This window comes from Saccoglossus kowalevskii, chromosome 14 (assembly GCF_978046115.1).
Source record: "Saccoglossus kowalevskii chromosome 14, keSacKowa6.1, whole genome shotgun sequence".
NCBI classification, from domain to species: Eukaryota; Metazoa; Hemichordata; class Enteropneusta; family Harrimaniidae; genus Saccoglossus; species Saccoglossus kowalevskii.
This window is the reverse complement of record NC_140654.1, coordinates 28,559,202-28,572,156: the sequence shown is the minus strand read 5'-3', so window position 1 is coordinate 28,572,156 and position 12,955 is coordinate 28,559,202. Positions and strand designations below refer to the sequence as shown.

General features: G+C 38.5%; 1 protein-coding gene across 1 annotated transcript; it reads right to left on the bottom strand.

Annotated features, from left to right (window-relative positions):
• Window positions 1-5,580: 5,580 nt before the first annotated feature.
• On the bottom strand, window positions 5,581-12,525 carry LOC144355129 (uncharacterized). Its single transcript, XM_078010544.2, has 7 exons — window positions 12,377-12,525; window positions 10,695-10,752; window positions 9,723-9,790; window positions 8,529-8,582; window positions 8,392-8,446; window positions 6,558-6,610; window positions 5,581-6,152 (listed from the first exon to the last, which is right to left on the bottom strand). Exons 1-7 carry the CDS (start codon window positions 12,492-12,494, stop codon window positions 6,076-6,078), a joined length of 483 nt encoding a protein of 160 aa, XP_077866670.2. The 5' UTR covers window positions 12,495-12,525; the 3' UTR covers window positions 5,581-6,075.
• Window positions 12,526-12,955: the final 430 nt, after the last annotated feature.

The following is a 12,955-nucleotide window of genomic DNA, read 5'->3' as shown; positions in this document are numbered from 1 at the left end:
ACTAAAAAGAAAATTTTGTTAGTAATCGTGGTGAAAACAAAGGCCGAAAATTCCCAGAAAACTGTACTTCAGGCTAGTTGTTGAGACTCTCCTGGCTCATCCGATAGGTAATAATATAAAGTAAGTAAGTAAAGTTTATTAAAAGTGTCGAAAATAAAATTCAATTACACCATCATTACTAAAAGAAAACACAGTCCTAGCTTTTACTTATAGGACCATGCCTAGGCACAAGATAGTGTGCCATTACTACCACCTAGACAATACCATTTCTACAACACGTCAGGAACTCGTAACACATGTGTGTCTTTTCCGGTCCGTAAATACAGTTGCATCTGGAATCGTTCACACGTGCACCTATTTCATCCCTTTGTATGAATTAGTCGTCAAAATACGGAATGACTGTTAGTGTTAGTCACACATAGTTTCAACGTTACGCGTCAAGGTAATTCTTCGAAAACAATAGCATATATGTCTGTCATTGGAACGTCGCCATATGGTTACATTCTTTCTCTAACGGGTGTGAAAAGGTCCTCTATGGTAGAATCTGTCTGGGTAGTTCCATGATTATGTAAACGATAAAGGAACTGTGACATACGGTAGAGAATATCGTTGTTATTGTCAATATACGCCCTCTAGTGACAATTCAGTGGTCGTCGTACAGACATAAATTTGCAACCGTCGCTATGCACACATAATCGATGTCACTATTTCAAGCCAATGACAGATTTTCGTTGTTACACGTGACACATGTTGTCCAATGGCAATACAAACACAATTTTACAATTACGATTCTAACACATTTGGAAGTCATAATGGGTGACTTTAAACAACTATCTGATAGAGGGTATGTGAACTATCTGACATATCAACAAGTTATTTTCTCACGATTAATTTGACTCAGTAGATGTTACTGATACGAGTGACACTGCTTATTGTTACACCATTCCATTCATCCATTTTAATAGTGCTAATCACACACTTGAACAAACTATCTCAACCCAGAACGTCGTGGATGACGGGTGGTGTGTTTTCCTTCCCCCACCGTTTGTGGCGCACTACTCTAAAGTAAAGTAAGGTAGAACATAGTGCGCCACCAGCGATGGAACTCGGCAGGAAACAAGAATAACGTATTTTCCGAGACAGATAAAAATCTGTGATTGTTTTCTCGACTTATAAATGACTTTTTCCTTATGATGTTCGACGGTACCGGTAGTAGATTCTCCGAATTGATAATCCCATAATATCTAAGCTCGTGAAAAATGCTATCGGACGGCTAAATATATAAACAACGGTCGCGGTGTGATTGGTCATGAATCTACATAGTGAGCCGTGATTGGTTGTTTATCGATTACCCATAATTCCTATTCTCGGGATGGCATAAATACGAGACCCTTGCCTTTAATCATTCACTTTTGGCTGACAGTAATCGAAAGCGAAGACAATTTTAATCCTGTATTTGTAGTCACATTTTGTAATCACAACGAACGAGACAACAACAATCTCAGTGTCTGAGAAAAGTAAGTATCCTTCACTTTTTATGTGTGTTTTATGTATATCAATCAACCATATTTCGTGATGTTGTTAACTGGTGGCAACACGAATGTCTTGTACGTGCGTTGGATAAGTCTAAAAATATCCCGGACAGACAACACTAACCACAGACTCCAGTCCAGTACTCTGTTCTATACTATCTCCATGCCAACAGAAATGAATATTCCACTGTTATTATTTCTTTTCAGTGCCGAAGTTTGTGCTTGTCGTTTTTGACATTGACCGTAAGACATGGGTGTGCAGAAGAACAAAGGTTGTCAATGGTGACATCAAGAAGGGAGGAAAGGCATTGGTACGCTGGGGAAAACGTGTTGCACTTCCTGCCAAAGTATTAATGATGTCTGGTGAGTAAATTGAATGTCTGTCTCCAGTCACAGTCCTTCTAGAGGGACTGTGCTCCAGTGTAAGAGTTAGTAGGCGCTGGCGCGCAACGCTCAAACCACAATCCCTCGAACAATCTATTGAGGGACTGTGCTCACACAGGAATGGTTTATCGCGTCACTGAATCGCAGAATTTTGCCTTGTTTAATGGAGTTAGTAAAATTGCATATTGAGTTGAGCAAAGAGCACAGTCCTCCGACGAATAATGTTTATACATCTATGGTTAGATAAACACGCGTTATATCGTCAACCATATAATTTATCATGTTAGTCGTATCAAAGATGAACTATAAAATATCCACGAAACTGCAGTTGAGGTTATTTGTGTTAGTGCAGCGTCTTTCCGAAATTTCGATCCTTTGAACAAAGCTGGAATTATGTATAAAGTTCTAGAGTAATCGATTTATGAGAAATCAGAGAAAAACATGTTCCTTCTGAAGTTCTCGGTACAAATATAAATACTGTTACCGTGACAATCCCCAACAATACAAATAACAATTGCACGCAATTATTTATCATCATTGGTTTACAATGACATCGAACGAAATGTTGGTAAAAGCGTCATACGATTCACATGTGTCGTTCATTCACGCACAATTCATTCACGTATTCGACGGTATAGTTTAAAGCGGGAGGGTCGTCATCTGCGCACGCGCGGGAATTGAGTCCCAATCGACCATAACAACACACACTAAAACACACATGCTTGTGGGTAGACGCTTGTTTGTAAACAATGACACGCTATGGCCATCTGACGCATGCGCAGGTGACGACTCCCCCGCTTCAACACATTACAAAGTTGAGTTGTGATTACGTATTGGTATATTGATATTTATTATTGATTTTCAGATGATATGCAGTTATTGAAAAGAAAACAACAACAAATGTGCCATGCGGTCAAAAGGAGAGCAGACAATGACTTCGCCACAAATGAGAATAAAAAACAAAAGCAACTGGTAAGTATGTTGATACGATTTTGACTATTAACAGTTTGATAGGACCGGGTAATATCGTATCGTCCGATACACGCCCTCATAATGTATCGTCCGATACACATAATACATATAATACACATAATACATAATGTTTTGAACGACGGGCCATGTTGTCGGGCGAACGCTGGATTCAAAACATGGCACATTTTTTAATCACCATTTTAATCCATTATAGCCTAAATACAATAATCATAACAGGGCTGAATGGATTGCGTCATATGTTTAACCTTTTAATATTCAGTTGTACCACAGTCATCACAAAACATGATTCCCCATGTAATGCAATGATTGATTAGAAACGTCACATATCAGAACTGTATTTAGACCAGCCAACAAACATTTTGTATTATTTCAGTTTGAACTAACTCACAATATTTACAAACCTTTATGTACTAAGTTGTATCATTGTAACACAATTGCGGTTAATAGGATGCTATTAATATAAGTGTAGAGAGTGAAAGTGAAGTACAAACACGTTATTTTTTCAAAATGGTACTATTTTGTCCATGTTAATTTCATTTATGCACGAAATGTGTGATAATGTAGTATTGTGATGATAATATAACAGGAAAACGTACTATCGTGGGATATGCATTATCACACATTTCGTGCACAAATGAAATAAACATGGACAAAATAATTCCATTTTGAAAAAAATATGTGTAATACCATTCATTGTTACATAGGAGCCGCCAAGATCACAACTGACACGTTCCGTAATAGCTACAAAAACGCAAGAGGGGCACCTGCTGACGGGCAAGAATCCGCCACGAAGCAAAACATCTGCCTCATCTATTGCCTACCAACCACTCACATCGAATTCAGTGATGGTCTACTCAACGCAGCCAAGTACCCAATCAACGCAGTTAACACACAAGCCAAGTACCCAATCAACCCAGCCAACACAGAAGCCAAGTACCCAATCAACCCAGCCAACACAGAAGCCAAGTACCCAATCAAGGCAGCTAAAACAGAAGCCAAGTACCCAATCAACTCAGCCAACACAGAAGCCAAGTACCCAATCAACGCAGCCAACACAGGAGCCAAGTATCCAATCAACGCAGCCAACACAGAAGCCAAGTATCCAATCAACGCAGCCAACACAGAAGCGAAGTACCCAATCAACGCAGCCAAAACAGAAGCCAAGTACCCAATCAACTCAGCCAACACAGAAGCCAAGTACCCAATCAACGCAGCCAAAACAGAAACCAAGTATCCAATCAACGCAGCCAACACAGAAGCCAAGTATCCAATCAACGCAGCCAACACAGAAGTCAAGTACCCAATCAACGCAGCCAACACAGAAGCCAAGTACCCAATCAACGCACCCAACACAGAAGCCAAGTACCTATTCAACGCAGCCAACACAGAAGCCAAGTACCTATTCAACGCAGCCAACACAGAAGCCATATTCCCAATCAAGCTTGGCAATTCCTCAACAACCACGTCTTCATCAACCACCTTTACGGGGTTCACGACCAGTGAAAAGTTCGCCAATTGCTCAACCGCGCCAGCTAAGCTCAGCTACATTCGTCACTACCATTGCACAGTCAAACGCGACGGGAAAACGTCCATTTGACTGGTATAAGGCGCCGCCGACAACAACGAGTTTTGCAAACTCAACATCCGCATTGATGTCCAACATTAAGGCATACATTGACGAGAAAATTAACATTTTGCAAAATGACTTATTTAAAATGATTGACAACGAAGTTTCTACTGCAATTTTGGCATCGCGTCTTGGTTCGGTACCAACTTCAGAAATTGAAGCGCCATCTACGGCGAAACCTCTCAGCACAGAAGATGTGGACTACGTTTTCAATGAGTCCCGCAATCTCGGCCAGTTCGCCAAAAAGTTGGTATTTCAATTGTATACTCCAGAAGACCGCGTTGGCAGAAATTGCCGTGGAGTCGTTTTCACTAAAGGATTGACTAGAAAGCCACTATCACCAAGACGCCTACACTTCATCAAGAAGAGATGCTGCGAAAAAAGTTCTGCGAAATGCCAATTAGAATTTGAGAAGATATGGAAAGAGCAGTGTGTGAAAAGCATAGACAGAGGACTCCGGGGTGAACGCACTGTGAATAAACGCAAAGAAGAACGTATAAAACCTGAAACCATCACTATCGAATAATTCTGTATCAATGTAATCATTCATCAATTTATGATGATATTATCTAATCACTTATTTTTGTATTTAATAAATGCCAGTTGTGACCACTTGACTATGTTTACTTGTGTAAATTACTCGCGTCATGGTATCCATAATAACGTCAGTGACTCATAGAAGGCGCTGGACGTCGAGCAGCACAGGATAAAATTACGTGAAATGTATTTTACACGCGTTGTTTACGTCTCCATGGGACCCATATCGGACGCGGCGCAACGACCAGAGCCCCAACCATTATAGTATTGTCACGTTCTCTCCGAATTGGAGCTTTATTCATCGACTCATTTTCTCAAAATATTAGTGTCAATAATGATCAAGACCAAATATATTATATAAACACAATCAGAAGCCACCGGCCAGCGTAATAAAATGTCGCAAACCCTGGTGTATTGTATTGGGCTCTATTGAATTCACGTTGTGAAAACATACCTTGGTGGCGCTATTGATAATTGCAGGTACGCTCATAACAAACGATATACAAATTACTGTGGAAAACGTTGAAATAGCTTCATGTTTTTTTTAGCAAATTCGACTATACATGAATTAAAAATATCTTTCTAACAATTAGCAAAATTACAGATCAGCTAAAATAACATGCTATCCAAAAATACATGTATTACAGTACTCAGTACACAATTTCACTGTAAACAATTGAAAGTTACGACATGATACGACATGTCATACATTGCCAGTAATATAACCAATAATCCAATGACAACTGCGCAAGATCACACAGAAATGATTATACCCAACTTCATATCAAAAGACACGCACAAATAACAGTCACTAAAATAAGCGTCAATTTATGTTACGATTTATATTGTAACACATAAATTAAGATGTTGCTATAACAAAAAAATTACATAATGGAACGATCTGACCAGCCTGAGATCAATCAGGGTCGCCCTCTGGAGGCATGTTCTTTTGACGCATTTTACTCAAGTGAAAAATTATCTAAATACTAGCGAAGAAAGACGTTACACATCTGCGTGTTTCGGCAATGTATTCTCACGTCTCTCCCAGAAGTCATTCTTTAAAAATTTGCTTCCAGGGCCTGAAAAACAAAACAAAGCAACCTGTGTTGAGAATGACGCCATTTAGATTACGCCACAGTGCATTGGAGCTGCGATTTCTCTCGAATTAGATACGTACTAGACCGTGGCGCGATTTTGACTACGTTACAGTGAAGGTGTGATAAGTCCTATTTCGGTTACGCGACATAGACTGGCGGTGTGATAACGAAACAGTGTGTGATGATGTGATTTCGACCACGTCACGTAACGATATAATTTCTGAGATTATTGAATAAAACAAACTGTAAAAAGTTGAGAGAAGGATGGCATTTTCCAAGAATATTATGTCAAGAACTGGCATTATTGAAAAAACAAAAACAATCGGTTGATCTTTAGATAACATGCATGTATAAATAACTCATATATTGATCGGATATGCTATTTACCGTCTTTATCGCCAGGATTCTCCCTAGATTGTTGTTCGTTATTATTCCGAGTGCTACAAAAATATAAACAGTGATTCGATTATGAGGTGTACCAGGAAATGCTTGTGATTATGCAATTATTCAAACGATTATTCATGCATCATGACTCCCTCTACGGCCAAACTCCCTCTATTTATTTTAATAGTTACTGGTATCTCCTTCACTCAATGAAGCCCGCCCTCCATCGCAAAAATGACAGCCGCATTTTAAAAAGTAATACAGTAGATTGAGGTTACTGACACTGTTTTCCTTTAAAATCTAATATAATTATAAATTACACAATCGTGTCAATAATTTAATGTCTTTGACATTCAAAATCTTACACAATTAATTTTCACTAAAAAAAGGAAAATGGCCACCATCCAAACATTTGGAATAGAACGGACAGAGGACAGATGTACACTTACAACCCAGAATAAGTGACGTCAATACCAAATCGGTCGATGACATTCATTACTGTCACAAGACGTTTTTTAGGACAGTAATGGCAAGCAGACTATTAAGGGTCAACGAAATAAAACAACTAATCGACGCACATATATACTAGTGCGCCTTGTCTTTGCATGGAAGGTACTAACGGTAGTACCTTCCATGGTCTGTGTAACAATTTTGAACAAAGTCAATTCAGGAAAATTACATCGGACGCACGAATACACGAACAGACAGACGGTGACTTACTCAGGTAAAATTTATAATTAAATTTATTGAAGTCAGTCATTTCCGCAAAATGCATCGCAACAGAAACAGTATAAAAGTCGCAATGATACCACTTTACCACTTATACTTTACAACTCACAAAATTTAGGGAAATTTAGCAAATAGCAAACAAGTCAGTAACTTAGTTGGCAATTTTGCTGTTTTGGTTTTCGAAACAATATTGCTATAAAAGTAAAGGGCGGTGGTCGCAGCGCAGCGCTTTTCGAATTTCACGTAAACAAACAATGTATTTCACACGCGCTGTGTACGTCGCTATGAGTCCTATGTCGAACAGGACTCGACGCGACGACCACCGCCCTTTAAGCGTAACATAAATGTTTCGTGCATCAACATTCCATGTACCGATGCCACATCTGGAGAGTACGACGACTGATTATTTTGTTATACTTGACACCCTAATCGGAATGAATATCTCTCCTTGTCTCGAGGGTCAACTCTGTATAAATTTATCATTATTGATTATTGAACTCTCACATAATTGATGTCCAGTCATCATCTGTGAATTGCCGAGGGATGGAGGGAATGTCAAACGTTAATGCCGTCTTCTATTGATATACGAACACTGGCTTGGTAGTGAAAACAGACTTGCTACGTCACAACTGTTTATAATTGTGAGTTTACTATAATAGTTTATTATACGCAAATTGTCATGAGACTACGTATGGTGTCTAGTGTATCATTACTGTCATATCAGATAGGATATATATCTAGTTATGGCACTTAAATGGGATATATGCTTTGCAAATTGCTTTGTTGATGTAAGTCATTGTAGAAAACTGACGGATATTTCCGTCATAAATTAGTATGTTCATAGTAATTATTGATGCATATCTTGCCAATCACTTTCGATTTTTTCAACGGATTAACTAATTAAGAACATATACGTGTGCGTGTATGGTCTAACGGGGTTGGTTGGCACGCTATATTTTATTATAGCGTGCAAATTATTTTCCTGTTCGGATAGTCGTAGCATATTCGTATATTACAGATTAGTTTTATTATTATTACAGCATTTGGGTGTTTAATGACGGCAATAAGTCGTTTTATACAATACAATCAATAAAAAATAAATCCTTACATTATATCACTATCAGGTATTGTATGTATTGTCTGTTTATTGTCTTCAAGGAGGGCTGAAAATGAGATAAAATTGTGTGAGAATTGGTCTCGTGTTTCGACATGGTGATTAATTTGTTTGATTTCAAAGTAAAGTACCTTTAATCATTCTTTTGAAATAGTTGTTGTCATGGTCACCATCGTAACTTCGTTCTGTTTGAAAAACAAAGTTTAAACCTGTAAGAGCCGGGTACGGGCACGGACATAGTAATTATTTACTGCGATCATGCAAAATGAATAAATAATTCATCACAGATGAACAGCAATGCACTGTTGGTATTAAATCGTAAAATAAACATAGTTGTTGGAAAATACGGGCGCATGTCAAACAACGAATGTTTTCCAATTCATGTTCGACTACCTTCAAAGTAAATTCTACAATACACCATTACTGTAAGTAGCGCCCTCTATCGCCCCTGTGACGTCAATGGGTTTGGGGGGATCTCACACTGAAGTGCTATATGTATATGTGCCGCCAAAAAATGTCCCAAATTCACCACTTCTGTCTGAAAAGGGGTATGTTATTTTACGCTGTCTGTCTGAAAAGAGGTATCCTTTTTTCATTATTTTTCTGTCTGAAAAGGGGTCCAAAGACTGTCTCTAGAGCTTGAATGATCCCACAATCAGGAGAATGAAGCTGATTTTTTCTTTCTTTAACTTCATTTCGATCGTTAAAGTCCATCCCCGGGAATCCACCTGTTTTTCCCTTGGTACCATTTATGCTTACTGTCTGGAAAGGGGTGTCGAATAACCACAGTTTGTCTGAAAAAAGGTAGGCAATTTGAGTTTATTTCTGTCTGATAAGGGGTAGGGGTTTCAAACAACCAGCTACACACCCCTGTCAGTATTTTTTGCAAGTGTCCCCCGGGCAATGGGTGTATAGGACGCCGTCGCGACCGTTCATATTGTTTTGATTTGTAGTTGTTTGTCATTACGAAGTGCTGTTTTTAATAAATTAAGAACAATAATCTTCGTCTGAACGAGATTGCTTACACCGATCTCCGTCATTTTGTAGTCAGAGAACTGTCGTGATGCACGATATTGTTTACACAAATCAACGTACTTTTGACGTCACAGAAGCGCATGCGTCTTGCAAAAGTTGAGCAGCTATGAAGAGAAGTAATTAAAAAATGTATGTTTCCCGCATCATTAGATGGACAACATGGCTTGAAAATTATATCAAATGTCTTTTTCACCATGAAATTTTAACCAAGTTCATTTCTAGTTGTGCAAATTATAAAGCCAGTTACTGAAGGACCTTATAAATTTAAAACATTATTTTGTATGCCTTACCGGAATGTCTTTCTTCACTGCCCGTTATTTTACCCACCAACGGATGCTTTGCATAACTCTTGCGAATTCTACACGAATGGAGATTGAAATGTGAGTAATATTTTGCAATCAAAATTACGCCCACCAAATTAAATAAATAATGAGAAATGAGAAATATTTTCTCTGAAAACGAAACGGATTAAGGGTTGGCCAATTGAAATTGAGGGGGAGGGATTCTTCCACACACGTATCCAGAAAATGAGAACATTTTGCACACCATTTATGTTCCCCATAAATACTTAAAGAAGGAGTAAATTTATATAAAACACAAAACTCGGTCACATACACCGTGCATATGGAAATCACGGTTTGTATTAGCTTGATTATTGTTATGATGCCAATTAAACTGCCCATTAACTGTATTGTGATCCATCCACCATGTTATGATAGTGAATTATGCGCATTCACGGTGTCGTATATACGAAGGTAAAATCCACGAATTACCAATGCTTTAGAGACGAATTGCGCAAGCGCGGATCAAATATCTCGAAGTGTGCAGCCAGAGTACGCAAGCAAACTCGCGGCAAGTTTGACTAAAATCAAGATAAATCGCAACAAATAATAGATAGTCATTTAGTGAAGGCATGCATGACAAACAAGTCATTTTACAAAGATTGCCGCGGCCGCGTAGGGCGTTCCCCTGAAAAGTGATTGGAGTAAATCCCGGACGAAAGTTCCCGGATGAATGCACTAATCTGATTGGCTGTCATGGTAATGAGGTATAATACCATGTTATGGTGAATTTACATAAGGTGAAGAACATAACGATTCAATAGACATCAGAACTTGTTAAATGGGCTTCACACTAATGTAAACTGTTATATACGACATTCACGGCTTTCAATATGTCATGGTAAATATGATAAATCAGTTAAATTTGCTTTACCGACAAAAATAAATGACTCAATACTATTAAAATTAATCTATTCTTACATCATTAGAGTGTCCGGCACTGTTCTTCGTGGTTGCCTTGTATTGTCCTTTTCCGAATCTGAAAACACATGTAATATAATAAAGGAATTCATTATTGTATCAATCTCCAAATACAAACTATATATATATAAATCGTCGCTACGGTTGCATCTCCTGTAGTTTTCATCGACTGAGGTTTCTTGTATATTAGATACTTGAGGTGAGATAAGTAAAAAATGTTCGTCTAATTTAATGTACTAGATCTAATTCGATAAACGCTACTGATAACATTAAAACAAGATGTTCTGCGGAAATGTTTAATTTGTAATTTGTGTTGTAACACGTAACCGTGACGCAATACAAGACGATACTTCATAATTTCATAGTGAGTGCAGGGGAGGATACAGGATTTTTTATGGGGGGGGGGGGGTTAATGATTTTGTTTATATTATACAAAAACAAATTGAATACATTTTTCAACGGGGAGGGGGGCCCCGGACCCCAAGAATCCCCCCTAGATCCGCCACTGGAGTGTAACGTTTAAGGGCGGCGGTCGTCGCACCACGTCTTGTTCCATATCTGACTCACGACGACGTACATAGCGAACTGCGCGACGACCTCCGCCCTTTAAACTTTTGGATGACTCAGTTGAAGAGTAGTCGTCATCTAAACACCCATTTAGTAATTTGAACAATTAACTTTTACTAGACTGGTAAATAATATTTGTAGGTTTTTAACGTTTTTAGCCTTCAGCGATCTGGCGAAATTTTCCGGTTAGGCCACACTGATTTAATTTTATGGATGACATCCTCTGGAGACCCCAGAACTAATGCGAGAGGGCGAAAAAAATATCCTGCCAAAAAAAAAAAATCCTGCTAAAACCACAGGACTACGGAGCTGCTATTACGAATTGGACCACAGAACACAATGTATCAAAAAACAACAAGAAGTCTTTATTTGTAGGAGGCACATGTTGATATACACATCTCGTACTGTATTACTGTCACAGGTATAACCATTTCAGACAAGCTCTAGTACATGTAGTCATGATGAAGTACCTTCAGTCAAAAACACTGCATTCAAGGTACAACATGGACATCATTTTCAGTACAAGTCAAGGCGGAATGCACATATCACTACTTTATGACAATAACTAACAAAACATTGCAATGATACAGAAATGTCCTTGCTTGCTCCTCTCTACACAGTAGGGGTTAGCTTTAACCAATCTCTCGTATAGCTTGTAAACTACACATCTCCCTGGATGACGTCAATTGCGTACCAGTCTACAACAATCCCTCAGTTTTTCCTCTGAACTGTTATGCTCACGTATTCCCGGCAACGCAATACGCATGTGCAGAAGATCATTTACGACAAAATTGGCACGTTTTTAGATAGTCCAAAAAGAGTTTTACGACAAGCCGGCGCTTTGCGACAATATGAGTCGGCAAGTTCCGGACAGAAAACCGATCTGTAGAGACTCGTCGGAGATTTTTTTTTTTTTTTTTTTTTTGGAGAAAAAGCGAAAACTAATGCGCGCGTGGATGTCATCCATACAATTTAGTCGGTGTGGCCTTACGCTAAAAGATTGAAAAACACAAATTTATTTTAGATAAAACAAAAGAAGTTCTGACTTAAGTTTGTCAGTCAGATTTTCACATCCGGTTAGTTACATGTGTTGGTTGTACAGCGTTGATACGTACCTGTCGAATCGGCAAATAAAGAATGTCCAGCTGTCTCCGTTGCTGAAGTCCTCACAAGTAACGCGACAACTGTGATCAGAAATACCAGTTCTGTTCCATGCTTCATTAACTGGCTCATCTTAAAGCTTTCTCTACAATACAGAATCAAATTGACATCAGACATGATGGACACGTTTTAGCCAATCATTGTACTTGTATGGTGAACCTCTGGTTTTCGTCTCAGTGAAAAAGTACCTGGGCTATATGGTGTCATCGGATGGCAAGGATGAAGCTGATATGAAGCGACAATTGCGGTGTATTTATGCTAGGGCAAATTTTATTTTACGAAAATTTATAAAAAGTTCAGAGTACGTTAAGTATTTGTTATTTAGAACGTATTTATACAGTATATATTGTCTGAATGTTTGGTGTGATTATCGTACACAAATTGTGAATACTGTGCGAGTGGCTTATAATAACGCTATAAGATTGATCTTTAGCCTTAAACGGGCTAGCAGCGCCAGTGGTAATTGCGTGAGTAGAAATATTTTCAACTTTGAGTCTCTTCAGCGCAAGGCATTATATAACTTCAGTCAGCGT

Excerpts from the sequence above, each read along its gene's own strand:
- LOC144355129 (XM_078010544.2), bottom strand. The coding sequence starts at position 12,494 with ATGAGCCAGTTAATGAAGCATGGAACAGAACTGGTATTTCTGATCACA. Across the intron at positions 8,583-9,722 it reads CAGTGAAGAAAGACATTCCG|AACGAAGTTACGATGGTGAC; the intron begins GTAAGGCATACA and ends TTTTTCAAACAG. Across the intron at positions 6,611-8,391 it reads ATACCTGATAGTGATATAAT|CACTCGGAATAATAACGAAC; the intron begins GTAAGGATTTAT and ends ATATTTTTGTAG.